Source organism: Ceratotherium simum, chromosome 6, assembly GCF_057802395.1.
Source record: "Ceratotherium simum simum isolate JZ-2026a chromosome 6, ASM5780239v1, whole genome shotgun sequence".
Taxonomy (NCBI): Eukaryota; Metazoa; Chordata; class Mammalia; order Perissodactyla; family Rhinocerotidae; genus Ceratotherium; species Ceratotherium simum.
In genome coordinates, this window is record NC_141905.1 from 66,531,749 (window position 1) to 66,551,982 (window position 20,234).

At 41.0% G+C, this 20,234-nt stretch overlaps 1 protein-coding gene across 5 annotated transcripts in view; it reads right to left on the bottom strand.

Annotated features, from left to right (window-relative positions):
- The window catches only part of SORCS1 (sortilin related VPS10 domain containing receptor 1), a 487,586-nt gene that overhangs the window by 166,446 nt on the left and 300,906 nt on the right, over positions 1-20,234 (bottom strand). For all 5 annotated transcript variants that reach the window (XM_087432564.1, XM_004428057.3, XM_087432565.1 and 2 more), the window contains exon 4: positions 15,312-15,470. In XM_087432564.1, coding sequence (XP_087288690.1) covers positions 15,312-15,470 — 159 coding nt within the window. The remainder of the gene's footprint in view (positions 1-15,311; positions 15,471-20,234) is intronic.

Consider the following 20,234-nt stretch of genomic DNA (forward strand, 5'->3'; position numbering starts at 1 on the left):
CTGCTCCTCTCCAATAATCTTCACAGCACCATGGAACCCTCTTCTGCCCCTAGAAGCGTCCTCTGTTGGCAGCCCAGAGATTCTTATTGCTCTAGGCATCCTGGTTCCCATGGGCATTTGGCTACTGATTTGAAAAATACCATTTGGAACATCTTTCTGCTCTGTGCCTGGTCTGTAACCCACTCACACCCCAATCTCTCACCATCGTATCTGCCAAATCCCACAGTGAATGGATGGTGAGTCACGCTGTACCGAGTACCATGATTGTCCAGCCTTGTCCTCCCTCCAGCCCCAGCACTCAGTGAAGGGTCAAATGACCCACCCAGTGACTCACCAAAGCTGCAGATGCACCAGGCATATCCAAGGAACAAGTCAGCTCAAGTGAGTACTTACTGACTCTTGGAAGAGCTTGCAGTGGCATGGTGTCCACTGGATCAAAACACATTCTTAAGCCAAAATAAAGCTGAAATATCTGGCTATGAAAGCAAGCAGGTCGATTGGCTCCAACTACACCGTATTTGGGCACCTGGCCAAGGAGAATCTGTGGCTTTTTCTTTCAAGTCTTATTATTTTTCTCTGCCCCATCATGCCTGGGGGAAAAAGCTTTCCTGGGTACATTTCATGCTTGATTCATTCTAAAAGTGCCAAGGAGAGATGAGGAGACAGTTCTCCTCACAGAGATAACAGAGGATGAGACAACTCCTTCCCTCTTGATGCAGAACCCAAGCAGCCAGAGTACGTAGATCCTTCCTCTTGTTTCCCAGCATGTCTTGAATACCTTGCATTTTAATATGCAGACTTGTATAACAACAGCAAGTACTGCTCTGGGATCCAGGAGTGTCTGCTTCTGCCTCTCCCCTTGCTCTGGCTTTTTTTAAACCCAGAGCTGCACTTATTTCTGTGAGCTTTAAGGGAACAGAGTTTTCATACCATTGTGTGTCCCTACGTCTACATATAAATAAATGTTATATTTACATACAAAGATTTATGCAAATGTAACAGAATCAGGGTGGTTTGAAATAATAATAATTCTCTGTGTGAAGGCCGGACTCACATATATCCTGAAAATCACATATAAATTCTGAGGGCTCACACAGCTACACCAAGGGATTGCCATCCATGCTCCCACACAGAATTCATCTCTGTGAGGCACTGCTGGGTGTTAGCGTCAGTGTTTTTTTTCCTCTATGCTTTTTTTAATTGATCCCCCTAGGCTTGGACTCAGAATCTGTGGACCAGTCAGGTATGTCCCATGATATTTGTTTTTATCCTCTTCAAGGGGCTGCTTTGTTATTTGTGAGCATCCAGAGGGCCCTCAAACAGTAGGTATACCAAGCAATCCAATAAACCAAGCCTCTCTTATTCAGCTCAATGATATCTTTTTCAGTTTCCTCTCTCAAAAGGTAGCCTTTGGTGTTGGTGGACTCACCTTCTCAACTTCCCATTCATACCTAGGCACACTACCCCTGCCATGCCTTCACTGATGCTACCCACTCTGGCAGAGGTGGCTTCAAGACTTGCCTACCTCAACGCAGTCTTCTTTTTAGGACCAGATCACCGGCCACCTTCTCTATGAACCCTCTCCTAGACACTAAAATTCCCAATGGCCTCGTTTCCAAAGAAGTATGGTACAATAAAAGATGCTATCAAACTACAGGCCACATACTTACATTTAATTTTCTTAGTAGCCTTTGAAGACAGCCTTCTACTTACTAATGTAAGGCAGAAATTCCTTCCTATCTATTTCTAAAATATCTGAGATGACTCCCTCCCTCTTTGATGAGATCACAAAGCCTTTATATGCCCAGAATCCCATCCTTCTATATCTATACAGTGCCTAGCACAGAGTAGATGATCAAGGAAAAAAACTATCGATTTTGCACCATGCAAATCCCCTAAGGATGAATCTACCTAGCAAAGTACCCAGGTTTCCCAGTGAATGGGCAAAGGTAATTTATCAGAGGAATATGTTTTGCTTCCATGGATCCATAGCTAGAAGACTATATGTAGGTATTTTTGTTGTTGTTGTTAAGGAAGATTAACCCTGAGCTAACATATGTTGTCAATCCTCCTCTTTTTTTGCTAAGGAAGATTGTCCCTGGGCTAACATCCATGCCCATCTTCCTCTACTTTATATGTGGGACGTCCACCACAGCATGGCTTGATAAGCGGTACATAGGTCCAGGCCCAGGATCCGAACCTGCGAATCCCGGGCCGCCGAAGCGGAGCTCGTGAACTTAACCACTATGTCACCAGGCCGGCCCCTAGAAGCCTATATCTTAAAAAAAAAAAAAAAATCTATAAATACCAGCACATTTGAAATTCTCAAGGATTTGCAGGCAGGTCTTGCATATTCACCCATAGACAAAGCTGCCCTGTATACTCTACCTACTACTTTAAACATTTTTCCCCTAAGAAGTTAATTGTCCAGCTTGGTGTTATATTAAGAGAAGGAGAAAACAACAACTCACAGCCATTCAAGGTAACGTGTTAATTAAACCTGCAGAGTCTGACAGCAAAGTTTTCCTCCACAAAGAAGGGAATGGTATCAAAGCCTTTTACTCAATGACTCTGTCTCAGCTGCCAGTGGAAGGCTTTTCGGGTGGACAGAGTCAACGGCCTTTAATAAAATTCATAGTGTTGGCAGCACCTAAATAAGATTTATTTCCCTTCCTTTCTGTCTTCGGCTCCAAGGGTTCTTTTGACTGTCAGAACAGAGAACTGAGAACTATCGTTACTATCTGTCACATTAGAGAAAGCAGCAGCAATGTTCGTTCTCTAGTGATGTCTAGCAGAGAGAGAGAGAATTAGGGACAGGAAGAGAGAACATTTGAACTAGTTTTAGGAGGACAGTGTTCATCTACTAACCCTCTGTCATGAACCCTAAAATGCCATTCTTGGAGGGTTTTGGGTTTTGTTAACACTGGTACAAAATACTGGTAAAAAATAGGAGGAGTAGAAATTTTAGAAAAGTAGCAGGGAAAGGACTTTGGTTAACTAAGAATGCAAGAAAATCATTCCTGTCTAAAATCTTTCTAAACTCTGAGACCACTTCCCTACCTCAGTAAATATAACTTAATGAACACAGGCCTAATGCTCACCTACACTCAAGATCTATGAGCAACCTCAGGGCCAAACCCTCCACTCTGTCATTATGCTGGTCTGGGGCTGTCAACACTCTCCTTCCTGCCATGCTCCTCTCCTGAAGGGTTTTTCTTTTCTTTTCTTTTTAGACATCTCTCAAATTAGCTTGTTTTCTTGCCATTTGCTTTTGTCTGCTACAAGAAGAGTGCAGATAAAAACACAGTTAATTGCTAAGGATGCAATTGCAAGGGTTAGTTTTGTTATAAGCTTTTAACCAATTGTTCCATCCTCTCTGCCATCCTCAGGAGGCCTGTAGAGCTGCAAGTTGAATGAGGGCACAGGCTCCAAGGGAGAATAATGAGGGATGCCACAGAGGGACAAATAGCTTGGGGGTGGGAAAGAGTGAGAGTCACTGACTTTGCTTAGGATTCCTAATCTACAGCAGATTAAGATGGGCTGAGAGAAGGTATGAGAACAGCTGTTTCCAACTTTCATTTTCCATCTTCTTACCATTCACATTTTGGTTGAATTCCTAGCAGAGTAGCATCTTTCTTTGAAGAGAATCCACCTTCCTTGTGTTGATGCAAAAGCTTACAATCGTCACTGTCCCTGGAAAGTCTTCTCAATATTTCTAAATCAGATCAATGCAGCCCCTTTTTTCAGATTATTAGACAGGTATGTATTAGGAATTTTCTTTGGCATCTAGGAAATCGGTGCAAGAACACAATTTGGCAGAAGGTAAGAGTGATAATGTGTTTTCAGTCTTAGTTTGATGGGATTGGATGCTTTCACCACAAAGCTCCCTATAGCGACTTTCCCAGTCAGGAGGAAGGTCCCTGGGTCTCTTCCACATAGGCTCCTTGAGAGGCTTCCATGTTGGTGGAACACTTCCTGCTGTCAGCTCTTTTTAGGGTTGGCTGCTTACTCCTCTTTGCTTCTCTGCCCTTAACATTTTAGAGGCAGGAGTCCTGCAAATTGCGCTTGTTGAAAAGGCTGACAGAAAATCCTACCAGTTTTATTTTATTAGCCTCATTCTCATACTGCCCTGGGGATGGCCTGGGTTCAAAGCACTCATCCACCTCATGATTCCCCAGTCCTCACTGCTGTTACTGTATTCTTTTCAGCAAAAAGAGATGGTACTGTTGGGGCCCAGAGCAAGCCACCCCGAAATATGCCACAGTGGCATATTAATTATTTTGAATTAAAATTACTTGAGAAACAACTGGTGCAAAAAGAACACTTTGACCCTCTCCCTTCCCTTGAAAGCAGGAAATAAATCTCCCATGTGACAGTTGCCCTTCTTGCACCAAGAGGCTGAGAGAGACAGCCTTATCCTTATCACCAGAGTTAGGGCCCTCAGGGCCAGAAAGTCTGTATAAACAAACCTGGTTACTTTTTACTAATTTACTACTCCAAGCCCAAATCCTGCTTAGAATTTTTTAGGTTCTTTACTAATTAAGGACCCAACCCTATGTTTCTTTGTCATGTCAAATCATCACAAATTTATTGTTTCTTTGTGTAAAAAGATATAAAGATGCCTACTTTGGTCATTTATCTGAGAATCATTTTCAAGACCTCCCGTCCACATGAAATTAAATTGGTTTTTCTCCTGTTATTCTTCCTTGTGTCAATTTTCGTATTAATCCATCCACAAGAACTCAAGAGGTGACAAGGGGGAAATTTCCCCCTCCCTGTCAGTACCTTGCGGACTTCAAACAAATTCCTAATGACTGGCCTGAGGCATTGCAAATATGAAGCTCTTTCCTCCACCAGCCTCAACAGGGGGAAAGAAAATCAATCCAAAGAAACCCATGGTCTTCGGAAGTATGCTCTGATGCTCTGGATTCACAGCACAAGACAAAGCCAGAACTCACTCTAAGGGGAAACCACATTCTGCCTAAATACTTTCATAAAACCTAAAATAATTTCCTAAAATTTCGCTAAGTGCTGACACAAGTCTTCTTGGCTGCTGGGGACCGGGATAGTGAAAGAACCATGATGACTATCCCAGACTAGCTCCCCAACCCCGAAAGATGTAAGTACCTCAAAGAAAAAGCTAGCTCATCAGGGTATATCACAGACAACGTATAGTAATGTAATACTCTGTTCAGAGCACTATGGTGGGCTACATAGGAGAGGAAAAGTTGGGAATCTGCCAAAGCTTTCAAGGTGGGCCTAGGAGTACAGTTAAAATTTCTTAATATGAAGATGTGAAGAAAGAGTGTTCCAGGGCAGATGGGTCAGTCTGAGCAAATAAACAGAGTAGCAAAGCTTAGGGTGGTGTTTTTGTTCCTCTTTTGTCAACTGCAAGAGACCCAGTTTGGCTGGGATGGGTAAAGAAAAGTGGGAGCAGAGGCTATAAACAGAGCCTGGGAGCAGGTTGGATAGATGCAATCCTACAAAAACTTGTGATGAGCTAATGTAGACTGGATCCAAATGTCAATGAGGCCAAAAGACAAGAACATCAAGGCTGAGCATTTAAGCTTTGCCGATGAAGAGCGAGCAGGAATGACGACATGTCACTGGCTCCATCAATCTCTCCCAAGGCTGGATTTATCAAATCTGTCACTAGCCATTCCCCAGCTGTCACTGAAGTCTGTCACATGCCCCACAGTTGGGTTTGGCACTCTGAGGCAGGTTTAGGGGATTAGACATATGGAACCGGGATTGGCTGGAAAGGAAAGGTCAATACATGACTGTGGGCCAGTTTGAACTGTAGGTACTTCCTGTGTACCCAGGTCTAGAAGTATATAGGAAAATGATAAGATGGAAGAGTTTGTTTGGAGAAACAAATACAAGATAAATAAAATAATTAGAAACTAAGATAAGGATCTATACCACAAATCCCTCAATATCAAGACAATGATGAAAAAAATGAGTAGCCTTCAATAACTACATAATCACACAATTATTTAAATGTATAGATGATGAAGCTCAGCAGTCTTGAGAGAGAAAAATAAGCAGAAGGAGAAAACTGTCACTTGAAACATAATTGGAACTGTGCCTCCAAAAGATGGATTTATTAGCAGTGTGAAGATGGAACGGAGGAGAGAGAGCTCAGTTAGAAGGTGACTCTGACAGGGCAAGGAAAAGATGAGCACCTGGATTAGTCAGGGTCCCTGGGTGTGAGAAGGAGATAAGGGAAAAATATTTAAAAAATAAACAAACAGGGGCCAGCCTGGTGGCGTAGTGGTTAAGTTCATGAGCTCCACTTCGGTGGCCCGGGGTTTGCAGGTTCGATTTCCAGGCGTGAACTGATGCACCGCTCATCAAGCCATACTGTGGCAGCATCCCACATACAACACAGAGGAAGATGGGCACAGATGTGAGCTCAGGGTCAATCTTCCTCACCAAAAAACAACACATAAACAGAACGAAACAAGAAAAAAAATTATGACCAGATGTAGAGCCTAAGAGAAGATCACTTCTGAAAACCCCCGTCATTTTGCCTCCGCAGGGGAGATTTTACATCAAACCCCTGGGATTAGAACTGGTGCAAAGTTGGGGAAGCTGATGTACAGAAGTCACAGAGCTCATGTCCCTCAAAGTGTCACAAGCTGGTGTGATGAATCACCAGGGGCTCTGGGTGCCTGGAAGCCAGCCAGGGGCGACCTCCCTCTTGTTCGCAGGTCCCTCCCTCTCCCTGCCTCTTCCCTGTGATCATCAAACAACAGTCCTCCCTGTGCTGTGAAACTCAGCTCTTGAAATGGGTACCACAGCATCTGTGAGAGGGAACAGGTCTCATGGTAGGTTGGACAGGGAGAGAAGGTTAAATGAAAATAGGAAAAAAAATGGCAAGTAAAGAAAAGGAAAAATATCACAATGGCTTTTTTAGGGAGGCAAATGTTTTGGTGCAGTGAGGACTGAGTGTGAAGACAGTCAAACCTGGGTAGATCCCAGCTCTACCAAGCACTTGATATGCTACCTCGGGCAATTTTCTTAACTCCTTGGAGCCTCAGATTCTCCAAATGCTCAATGGGTATAATGACACATTTAATATTTGGTGTAAGAATAAAGTCAAGTAATCAATGTGAAAAGCCTAGCAGAGTGCTTGCCACAGAGTAAATGGTGAATACTAGTTCTCTCTCTCCCGCCTTTCTGCTGCTGATTATTGCCTGTAGCCTTAGCTGTCTTTTCTTCCAGACTTTCAGGAAGAAAGGAAGGATCCTAGACAATGCTTCCATGTCCCCACCCTCTGAGGTTGAATATTGCTTAGCATGGCCTTTCTTGGAGCAGCGTCTGGATCACAAGTCTTGTTTTGGGATATTTTCTCATCACGCCTGTCGTTAGACCAGCCAGGCAGGCACTAGTGTTAAGCAAGACAGGAGAGTGAGAGCCTTGGAGATCTGAATTTGTGCCTTTCCATTTGATAATATTTTACATTAAAAGTATAGCTCAGTAAAGGAAGCTGGCAATTTTAGAAGGATACCTAACTTCTGGTTTCTCTTCCTCTTGCCAGCTATGAGATCCTGGCTGGTCCTCTGGATCTCTTGGGACACTGAATGTGCCATTTGTTATGCGTACTTACAATATCCTATATACTGAAGGTGGGAGGTTGGACAAGATAACATTTTTAACTTTTCTTTTTTAATGTGAAAACCATAGAGTCATAAATTCGCAAAATGTGCCTATTCACAAGGCCGGGACTTCCTCCTCCCAAAACCACTACCTTCCTCGGCGACATCAATGGTTGCAGTCACTCTTGACAAGGAAGAATGCAGGAAAATCTTAGCATTCCTACATTTTTAAAGGGCCTCCCTTAGGGATAGGTCTTTTCTGGTTATCCCTTGAGTTCATTTAAGAAAGAGATCCATGCTCTCTTTTGAGGTCAAATGTCCTTCAAACTTTCCCAGACTGGTGCACGGATTAAGGAGGCATCTTGATCCATTCAGTCAAGTGTTGGTGGCGTAGAAGAGATCAAGAGAGCTGGCTAAAAAGCTGTACGAACAAAAATTTCAAAGCTTAAATAGCTACCAAATAGCATAATTGTGCCTGTCCAAACCTTAATCCCAATCACTTGTTTTAAAATGTCCACTTCTCCTTATTCTTGCAGCCCATTTCATTTAAATCATTAGGAACAGGTAGATCAAACTGTTCCAGGAAGCAACTGAAAAATAATGGTACAACATGGTTAAACAATGTATAGAAGGGGAACGTAGGCCTCCTCGTTTGCATATGATGGCATTTCGGCTTGAGAATTTGTTTTATAAACAAGCATTGGGGTTGACATTTAGCAAGCTCCCTGGTTTCTACTCTAATTGTCAGTTTTGTACTTGGATACTTAAATTATTTACATATTCATGAGATTAGAAATCAGCTCTGACATTGGGAAATTTCAAGCACATGGAAATCCTGCCAAACCAGCATGGTATATAATGCTCAACATATTTCTTATAAATAACTGAGTGCCTGTTCACTTAATGCAGTGCCGTGGGGAAACGTGATGGCATTAGGTAGATATCACTTTCCTAACTATTTGTGTTTGTTCAGAAATCATTTGAATATCCCCAGGAGGCTGAATTTCAAGGATCCATTTATCTTTTATTTCTGTCTTGCCCTTTTGACATTAAGGGTCAGCTAGTTCTATTCAACACAGAGTAACCGTGATGACAAATACTTTAACATTCAATGGTTTACTGTTATTATAATCAATAATATTTTCTGAGCACTGTATGTTGGTTCTTCCTTGCTCCATTCGTTCTGATTTCATGGTACCTTCTAGTGATCCACTAAGCAAGCATTCAAAATTGACTAAAGTGACTATAACTGCAGGTACGGGGAAGACACTGGACTACTGCTGAGGCAGCCTTGTATCTAAATCCAGCTATGCCACACTAGGTCAGCTATCTCTCCGGTTGTTGAATAATACATTGGCTAGCATCCATGAAATGCTTGCTATGTGCCAGGCTCTGCATTAAGTGTTTTATGTACATTATCACAGCATCCTCAAACAGTCTTGTGAGGCAGGTACTGTTATTATTACTGTATTCACAGTGGGAGAAACTGTAAAGTTAAGTGACCTGCTGAAGGTCACACAGCCATTGGTAGGGCCTGACAGAGCAGAGAGCTGACACTCTTACCTAGCTTGCTCTATTTTCTATCAGTAGTGACAAACCAGTACTACTGAGTTTTGGAAAATGACATCTATTCCCTTGTCAAGTGGTCATTATTTCCCAGGGAATGCCTGGCATTCAAAGCAGCCCTCTGTTAGAGCCCAGTCAGGAAATGGAAGGAAAGATTAAAAAGGAATAAAGAGAAGATTTTTTTTTCAGAATGGATATGAAATTGTTTAAATAACATTGCAAGACTGGTAGAGAGAACTAAAAGTAGTTCTTTTCCTTAAATTTACTTTTATGCCTGTTACTAAAATTCTATTGTATGCTATCAAACATATTGACAGTATATTTTTCCTTTTCTATCAATATATGATTTTAACTCAAAGTCAGCCTTCATTTATACAGAGAATATGCACTGTTAATATTTAGGCTTTCAACTATTTGTGAAAAGAACCTTCCTTATCGAAACATGTTTTTCCCCATAACATCATGTTTTGATTTTGGGTGCCAAAATATTGAAGGTGAGGCCAACATGCATGCCTTAGGACTTCTTATTTCTTACATAAACTGTGATTCTCTGGAATATAGAGGAGAGGAGGAATCATGCAGGTCCCCACATGATATTACTTGGACTTCGGACTCATCGAGCTCCAGTATAAGTGAGACAACATAAACTTGTGAAGATTCTAGAACTGCTACAAAATGAAGGGTGGCCTAAAGATTTTGTCTTCCTTCTACAGAGTTGACCACTCATTTCGATGCATTTTTTGAATTCACAAAACAATGCAACATCTCCTGAAATAAAATCAACAGGGAGATCCATGAACCGGAGATGATATGAAAGATAGAAGGAAAAGAAACAAGTGATTTGGGGACCAACACAAGGCAGCAGAAGAGGTTAATTTGCCTTGCAGTTTTCTGTTTTAAATTTTTGAGTTATTTGTAAACACTTAAAAATAAGAGGGCCGGCCCCGTGGCTTAGCAGTTGGGTGTGCGCCCTCCGCTGCTGGCGGCCCAGGTTCGGATCCTGGGCGTGCACCGACGCACCGCTTCTCCCGCCATGCTGAGGCTGCGTCCCACGTACAGCAACTAGAGGGATGTACAGCTATGACATACAACTATCTACTGGGGCTTTGGGGGCAAAAATAAAAAATAAATAAAATCTTTAAAAATAAGAAAATATCACATTCCAAATAATGCAGGATTACTTCTCTCAAAAACATCTGAAGGTCTGGTGACATTGGACAAGCCATCCTCAGTGGGAAGAACAGCAGGCTGGAGTTTCCCAGCATCCCCTTGGGCCCCACCCTTCTTAATGAACACCTGCTCTCCTGGTTCCCACAGCTCAGATCCAGCCTCTTTGTTCAGTTAGATTTCTTGCTTGTCCATGCAGGAATTGAGTTCATGACCTAGACGGACTCGGACATCCACAATGGTGGGGAGAAGAAGAATACCACAGAGGATGGGAGAAAAGTGGTCCCTCCTGCTTATGGTCAGGGGCAGCAGGACCTTCTGCAGAACTACCTGAGGAAGAGGGCTTGCCAGCCTGGATAAGCAGAGCAATGGGGTCTCTCCTCCCCTAGGTAGCTTGAGTCCCGGGAGTGTTCATGTCCGTTTCACAACATTGCAGATTGTCCCTTTTGTAAATCGCTCCACCAGCGCAATCCCTAAAAGAGAGACCCTGAGCCCAGCGCCCCAGGGTGGTGGGCAAAGCTGAGGTATATGCATACTCTTATCCTTTTCTCCTGTTTTTTTCTTTCAGTCACATCGGCGTTTTGTTTTTCTCTCATTTCAAATGTTTCCCAACACATCATGTTTAGTGAGGTGTTTAAGACAGACTGAGAGATGCCGTTGGAGGCAATGTTTTGTAGCACAGTTTGTACACTAGTTTATTGCCAAATTAAAATAAAGATGTAATCTGGTAGATTCAGCCTGCTGCTAAACCTTCCTTGGGTGGTTTCCTGTACTGAGGGAAGAAAGAGAGGGAGAACTAGCCGTGAAGTGAAGAACTCTATCTGCGTTCTCCTACCTGCTCGATTTCCAAATGCAAAGAAACAAAAAGAACAAGAAGAATGTTTGGTTTGCCTATTGATTAATTACAGAAATAAAAAAATAAATAAAGGAAAGCAAGATTTTGGTACTCCTATAATAAATGCCCTGGAATTCTTCAGAGTGTCCATAGTGATCCACTGCTGTTTTGTAAGATGTCTAAGGGGTGTGACTTTACATGACCAGTGTCCCTTTGCCCATTTGACATGAAATTTCCATAATGTGCATAATATTAATTTTTCTGGAAATTCCGGGGCTGTCCAAAGGCACATCCTCACATAGACCCTTCAGAGGTTAAGGAGTCTAGCTCCTGTGTCTGTATACTATAGAAGTCCCCCGACAGGGCTTCCTAGGGCTACTTTTTCTAGAATTTCAAAGGGAAAAAAGGCTCTAAACCTTTTCTCCTCGTCATTCTGGTGGTGCCTGGAGGGCCACATGCCCATTCAAGAAAGATTTTACCTCTTGGCAACCACCTAGACATTGAATATCACACATAGATTTCTCTCTCTAAGAAAAAAGACTAAAACATCAAAACATCCTGATTTTACAAATTTTGAGGGCTTTTGGCCATTTACATTTCTCCCTGACTAAAAGCTATTTTTTAAAAAAATTTGGCTTCCCACGGAACTGATGGCCAGTAAAACTCTATCTTGGGCCAGAAAAGACAGTCTGTTCAACAAAACTCTTTGAGTCCCTTAAAATGCTCACAGCAAACAGCCTCCTCTGGGGGTTGAGGCATTCAAGATGAAATGTAGTCAGAGCAGAGCATCGCAGCCCATATGGGGCTCTATCCTGCAAGCCAGAGATCCAGACTCTCCTCGGGGCCTTAAAAGTCTCATTCATTGAAGGAGAGAAAAAACAATGGCAGGGAAATAAGGGAAAAATCAAGGTGGCTATGTATTCAAAAGAGGGACAATATGCTACAAAAGACAATGAAGACAGCAAACAATGAAAGAATAGAAGAGAGGAGGACTCTTCACAGGTGAGTTCTGAAGGACCTGCCAGCTCAACAAGATACTTTCTAAGAGACAGTACCTTTTGCCTGAGGATTCTGCTCACCATAGGCTAGGGTAAAACAGCATCCAGCAAAGTGAATACTAGCACTGAGGCTAAGATCTTAGCTGGGAGTTCTGCAGCAGCAGCAACAGCAGCTGTCAGAGAAAAATTGATGAGCAATACTTATATGAAAGAATAAATGTTCCCTTTTCCTGGGCGAATACAGTCATTGGGCTGCCAACACCAGCATGGGGCCCTCCTTGGTGCTTATTGCTGCATCCCATCAGTGTTAAAAGCTCCACGATTCATGGGTGATTGCCAGCTATTATTTCCATATCACTGACCCACCTGAGTGGCCACAGACCCTCTTAACTTGCTTCCAGCCAACACCATCAGCTAATGGCTATCTGAAGGCTGCAGCCCACTCCCCTCCCAGCTAATGGCCCACTCCTCATTCTGTGATTCAAGCTCTGAGATGTGGAGTTCTTCTCCAACCCCTATCTTATTAGCAGGTAAGCCATAATTTTTTTCCAGGATGATTTCTTCTTCCTTTTCTCCTAGAGAAACAGAGAGCTTAGCAGAAAGGCTGGTTTCTGCCTGCTTGCTAGTCTCAAGATATCACCATCAAGAATGAGAACCCTACCAAGTTTCATGTAAGGCTTTATTCCATTCACTGAACTTTGACATATGACACCAGTGAGTGGTTTTTCATTAACTTCTCAGATTTTCAGTTCATTAGCTACCTACAGAGCAAAGACTGTTAAGGCTTCTTCCAGCTCAAAAATGATAGAATTCATTTGGTCTATCATCACAAGATATTTTTTGGTCCAGACTAGGACTACTGCAATATCATCTTAACTGGTCTTCTTGCTTTTGATCTCATGTTATCACAGTTCATCCTAATATTACTACCGTATTAATCTTTGTAATCTACAGCTCTGAACACATCACTCCACTGACCAAAATTTTCAAAAGGCTTTTAATCAGGAAAACAAAAATTAATTTGCCTAATAGTCAAAGCAGTCAAAAATAATCAAGATTAAGTTCCAAAAGTATATATACATAATTAACTTTACCAAATTTCAGTTTCAGCCAAATAGACACATTCACAAGCCTGTAAACATGGTTTTTCTAACTTTATATTATTGTTTATGACATTCCTCTTGTGTAAAATGTGCCCCCCACGACAGAAATATGGCATATTCATTAAGGTCCAGGTGAAATCATTTCATAAGATCTCCATCTTCTGAACTTCAGGTTGTCAATTTCATACACTGCATCCAGCTACTTTGATTGGGTGACCATTATATGGGAATGAGGGCACTGCCTTTTTGGCTTCTGTTAGATTATTGGTGAACTCATGTGTATTTATCTTCTCTCCCCAGATGGATTGAATGATCCTTGATATAGTTATTTTATACCAACACTGCACCATGCTGAGTACCTAAAACAGATGTAGAGTCTAATATTTGTTTCTTTTTTTTTTTCCAATCTCATTGGAAGTGCACCTGCAATTGTAGTTATCCTTACAAACACATTTTAAGGCAAAGAAAGCCAATGCCAAGTACTATTCACTATAAGTGGCTGAGCTGGGACCACAGCCTGGATGTCTTAACTCCTCCAGGGTTATCCACTCTGCCACAGTGATCATGGGAGGCACTGTCTGAAGTACTGGGACATGAAGGGTTACATTTTGGGGCATCCCCTGCAGTATAATTGCAAAGATGCATAGTTAAGTAGCCAGGTAAATCTGGCCCTCACTGTGCCTCTGGCATCAGGCAGAAAATCAACCAACTGTCAAATAAAATACAATAACCCAGTGGATTAAATGACTAATACTCTGTGTCCTGAGCTGCTCAGCCTCGCCTCTGGTAACTGCACCATCCTGGATCAGATGCACTGTGGCTTGACTCCAGGAATGAAATTGTTCATTCTGCTGAAAGTGTAGCCAGGCTGCTCAAGAGGAAAAAAATACTAATTGTAAATCTTTTCTATTTTTAGGCTTAATGTGCATTTTATTTGGCAGTAAGGGCAGCATGAATAAATCTCCAATCCTAAGAATTCTAATTTGCTTCCTCCAAAATGCTTGGGTCAGTAGAGACCTTGGAAGGTTGCTTACAGCATTCCCCTCCCTTCAGGAAGAACTCCACACATTTATACCACCCCTGACAGATAAAACTCTAGAATATCCTCCTCAATCATGTCAGTCCAGTATTTCTTAAATATATGTAATTTCTAACATATGATTCATCTAAGGAGAATCCTCAGAATGCCTCACAAAATCATGCATTTCACAAGGAGCATTCCAATATTGCACCTATCTTCCTTTTGGCTTTTATGGCTGGAGTCTCACATTTGCCTGTGTATATTTTGTTTCTTTTAATTTTAACTTAATTGTATTTGCTATTGTTAGCCTTATATCCTGAGAATATAAGTTTCTTAAAACCAGGGGCTACATGTATTTTATAGTGTATCTTTAGTATAGAGTATATGATAAATTTTATAGTATGTATCCCATAAAATATATACACATATATCACACACACACAGACATATAATAGTATAAATTCACTCAATGATTTCTTAAAAAGTAGACCTCTCCTTCAACCCAACAACCAAGAGAAGACAAGCCCTGAGATTACCTGGTTCTGAATAATGTTATCTAGGTACATTATTGTTGCTCCTTTGGCTATTTCTGTCACTGTTTTAGCAAATCCCTAGTCAGTGTTCTTAACCTTTTCAGGGTCCTCCTTCCCTATAAGGCTCTAAGAAAAGCTATGGGTTCTTTATCCAGAAAAATGATCACATCTGCACATACACAAAACTCTGTCTCGAATTCCATGGGCGTTGGGGGCTCCTGAAGGCCTGAAGCATCCAGGTTAAGAACTGCCTCTCCACAATATCCTCCTTAGTGTCAAGCTTGTCCTTTGTATGCTGGTTCAGACATTTACACAGCTCAAGCAAGCAATCTGAGGTCTGCCTTGCTGCACCTCGCCCCACTGGCAAAGAGTTCAGGATACCACACAACAAAAATAATCATTGAGAAGAAACATAGAGATGATTAACTATCGGTCTTTTCCCTAGAGAACCATGCACCATTGTCTCAAACAAGGTCATCAGACTCACCTTCTGGTCTTGGCTGTATGCTAGAATCCAGTCCTCTTGCTTGGGGTGGAAGAGTAAGCTCTGGAGGTAAAAGTTCAGCCGGTACTTTTGATAGGTTGCCCCTTCATCTGAGCTGATCAATAAGCTACTCTCAATCTCCGGGTCTGTGAGTAACATAATCTGCAGCAAAGAATTGATGGGGAAGGAAAACAACAGAAAGTTAAGTTTATGCATTCACAAAACTTAAAAATGAGCTAAAATTTTGACAAGGGAGGAAAAAGGAGTAGGCCAAACAAGGACCTTGACTCTGTCAGTTTTGTTCTCCTACCTTGGACCAACGCTGTGGACCTATTTTCACTAAGAAATGAAAGAGGCCGGACAAGTTGGAAGGAAGGAAGAGGAAACAGATGACTGCATTTCTTCTCTTCTATATGACCTTTGTTTTGTTCCAAGGTTATTTCTTTAATCTGAAATATTTCCCAGTGTTCCCCTAACCTCAACCCTCCTTCCTACTGTGCCTTGTCTACTTTCCTTTTTGGGGGAATAAAAGAGCAAGACTTGCCCAGTCTGTTGTGGGACAGGTGAAAAGAAATAGACAGAGGATGGAGTCTGTTGGTTTTTCTCTGTCACAAGACCTCTTGTTCAAATCCAGAATATCCCATGTCATCCTACTTTTAGCCTGATTATCTGAGTCTTGAGTCAAAGGCTGGGGTTTCTAAAACATTCTCTGGGCATTGTACAGAGGCCATTTTACCACCTTCTAACCTATTACACAAGTTACTTATTTATTTTGTTCATCGTCTGTATACTTTCTACTAGAACATAAACTCCATGAGAATAGGGATATTTGATATTTCTCTATTTTTCTCCCCCACAGGTGTATTCCCAGCAGCTAGAGTAAGGCCCAGCATATATTACATACTCAATAAATATTTGTCAAATGAATGAATGAATAAATAATGAATAAGTGAAAAGAGTTTTCAGAGTAGTCACGTGGAACTAGAAAGACGCCATGACAGTTTGAATGGAAGCTCCATGCAAGGAGGAGCTGGATGCCCTTCTCAATCTTTAGCCTACTGACAAGAGAATATGCTGTACACGTGTAAAATTTCATAGCTTCAGAAGCTTTGTACTCTCTCATTGGGATGGTTACACTTGGCCAGAGCAGTGCGAACAAACCACAATAGGAACAAGACGGAGGAGCTGCCCTGAAAACTGCATGTTATTCTTTGGTTTTCTGTGGGATAGGAATGTGTGATAAAGTACCTCATTCCTGACTCTGCAGGTCTCCTTTGACTCAGTCAAAGTGCGCACCTAATGCCTCCAGAAAGGCAGCCTTAATGCTACCCGTTGACTTCTTCCCCATCAACGTATTAATTGGCACTTTCTGAGTTTGGTTCAGGGAAGCATGCAAGATGTGCTTAATGTGTGGCTGTATGAAGAGAAATCCCTGCAGCCTGGGGTTTAAAGATTACCAGCCAAGGATGCGGCAGTTGCAGGAAAAGAAGAGAGAGAGAAAGGAAAAAAAAAAAAAAAAAAATAGACCCGTGTCATAAAAGAGTATAGTGCCAGGTAAACACACAGAGCTTTCTCAAGCATTCAGAAGCAATCATATTAAAGCCTCAGAATAGTTAGTGTCATCTTCGAAAGTGGTGTCCTGTTACTGCAAAAGGCACATAAGGATCACACACCAGACACGCTCAGCCTGAACTGTGTTTATGTTATCCAGGGTGAATTTAAGGTTCCTTGCTGTTCTTTCAACTTCCGCTTCTTGAAGAAGAGAAAAGGGATGTGGTATAGTGAACGGAATGCTGTGGCTGCCAGCCGCACTCCAGACAAGATGGAAAGCACACACGAAATTGGAAACTAATTGCCTCTCATACCATGTCCGTGAAGCCACTGTCCCCCAACCATGAGTTCTTTCAGAGTTATAGGTTTCTCTGTCTCGCATTCACCAAGCAGGTAGTGTTCCCTCATTGGATGGCTGACATGGAGCTACCAGGTAATCTGCTAACTACAAATTCACATGGCTTCATTAAAATCCATCTATGCATTAAGCAAGGATGTTCAGATGGCTCCTAAATTCACAAGAATATTTCCAGGTGATTTTATATTTACTGGCACATAAAAGCTGTCATTTTCCAAATAACAAATAAGTCATCAAATGATCATAGTGCTTTGTGTCTCCAACCACAATTAACAATAATACATAACAACTTTTGGCAATACTGCCAAAAAGTAATTTCCATGATAATATGAAGAGGCTCATTTTATAGAGTATCTATTGTCTCTGGCAAGGTGATTTTTCCCCCCTCTGATTTTCTATTTCCCTGTTAACCAGAATATGTTTTCCTCTCTTCCCATGAGTGCAGATCTCACCACCTGCTTCTCCTGGAAGAATACTTCACCAAAATAAAAACACCGGGCCTACAGAATATCCTCAAATCAAGCTGATTTTTGTTTCGCATTTATTTAAAATATTTTTGACACTCATTTATGCTCTAAATCATCAGATTGTATGAGATGTTCTGCATCCAGGTTATATTAGATGAGGGGAGGTAGAATAACGCAAATACTTTCAAACATACGGATACTTAATATCGAATAAATAAAACTTCTGGCTTCCTTGGCTTTTCTTCTGGGTACTGAAAATATGTAGACCAAAATCACCTTCTCTGTACAGTCCTCACCTGAAACTCTCTATCTGGGAATTTTAAATTTTGGAAATGATGGAAGATGTCAGAGAACTCCCTCTGTAAGATTTATAGGTATGTCTGTATTACACAAACCTTCCAGTGGTTCCTCTGTCAAATCTCAGTTCAAATCCACTCAAAACAAACAGGACAATCTGGATCCACTTTTGTTTAGCCATTTTTTATGGCACAAACAACTTTATAAGACCACCAGTAGAATTCAAAATAAAAGAAAAATAAATTGCTCATGACCCTATCCCTTCAACAAGCTAAACCATGTTTGTGCTTCTTTCTACCTCTTTACCCACATCTATATATCATATCATGGATTGAGCTTTTCATTCAGATTTTTTTCATTTACTATTATGGCCTATATTCATTTCCAACTGAATCATAAACACAGAAATGCATGCACACACCTTAATATACACCATTGTGTACAATGTATTTCAATTACTTAATCACAACCTTCAATATAATTAGGTTACAATTGGTGCAGTGGTTGAACTGTAGTAAGTACTTAATGAATTATTGTTAACCGAATAAGTAAAATCTTATTATTTCAGTCTTCAAACTCAAATTCTTTAGTAATTTTATTTCAAATGGGTCGAAGTTTGCTCTGTCATTTTGTAGGTTATTAAAAGTAAATAATAATAAAAAATTTAAGCAAGCTCTAAATAGAAAATGTTTAACCTATTTGAGAAAAAGAAACAACAGAAAAATAAATGCGATCTAATCTTTAGACATAAATGATGTTGTTTATAAATTCTACTGGGAAATACTATCAAAATGGTAACTTCAAGTTAGTGAATACTCCTCAAAAAATAATAGACTACATTCCTTAAACATGTTCAATATTCCCTGTTTTTGCTGGTTCACACTGGCTCTCTCCCCACTTCTGGCTCTTCATGTGACTTTGAATAAACGGTGTTTTGCTGTGTTTAATCCTCTGCATTCTGGAATGTGATTTGAACAGCAGAATTTTAGGACTTTGTAAAAGTCATGATTCCAAACTTTGTACAATTCCTAAAGTAAGCTCTCTAAAAAGAGGGATCATTGTTTGCGTGGCATAAAGCTTGGTCCATGGTAGGTCCATATGTCTTTGTAAATGAACAAATAAATGAGTGAAGGAGTAAGTCCTCTTCATCCCTGCATTCTCCATGGATCCCTGTGATATTAAGAGTCTGAGTTCTTTTAAACAAATCCCTGCTATTCTACTTGGAGGCAGGAGGGTGGAAAAAAAGGGGAAGAGTCTGTCTTTAACAGGAAAGTAATTATTTTCTGTTCAGATCAGCCCATGAGTGATTAGAGGCAGTTTACTTATGCCCTGCAGGGTGCGCAGACGCTGCACTGACTACATCTGCAGATGAATTGTTTTCCATAGAAAGTCAATAACGGCAACACAGGCTCCTACCACCCAACTCTAAGCAATGATTCATCACCCACCTCAGGAAAAGGAAGAAACTTTATTTGCTTTTCCTAGAGGTGACAAATGAACATGAAATGCAATTTATAGATTTCAAATACGTCACTTCTTCCTTTTTTTGGTATTAGTCTTTCTGACAGCTCAGTGTCGTCAAAAATTAAATGCATCTCCACTCTCTTTGACTTGCTTCCAGTTTTAACACATGGCTACATGATGTAATTCTATAAAAGGTTGCGTGGTAGCCTTCTGATACTTCCAGGTGTCTACAGAAGACATTCCTCCCAGAGGAATGCTGCTACTATTCAGTTTTCGAGATTCTTTTCCTAGCAGTGTTGTTTTTGGAATTCCATCATTTACCTGGTTAGATGGGGTGAAGTTAATAAAGGGCAGCTTCACCACCTCTATGCATATACTTTTCCCCACAATTCCTTTGGTCTTAAAGCAAAGAGTATTTAATTTCTGTGTTGTTCATCATTGTTTGCTCATTTGTCTATTCCTTGTCATTCTTGGACTGGAATCAAGAATAGGTAATGTACTGGGGATCTCTCTTTTGCTTTGCTCAAGGCTTAATTCAGATTCAGAGGCCCATATCACAGGTGCACAATAAATACATTCCACAATGATAATGACAATGTCAAAGAAAAATAGTAATAGCAGTAGTTGGGCACTCCAGTTATCTAACCACTTTATTCAAACAAAAATCTATCTATAAACAGTATAAGAGACTATTTGCAAACCTCTGGCTTCAATATTAAAAACAAATTAAGCAAAATGTAATTAGAGCAAGTAAATTATTTGCTGACCAATGTGAGTGGAAAAACTGTC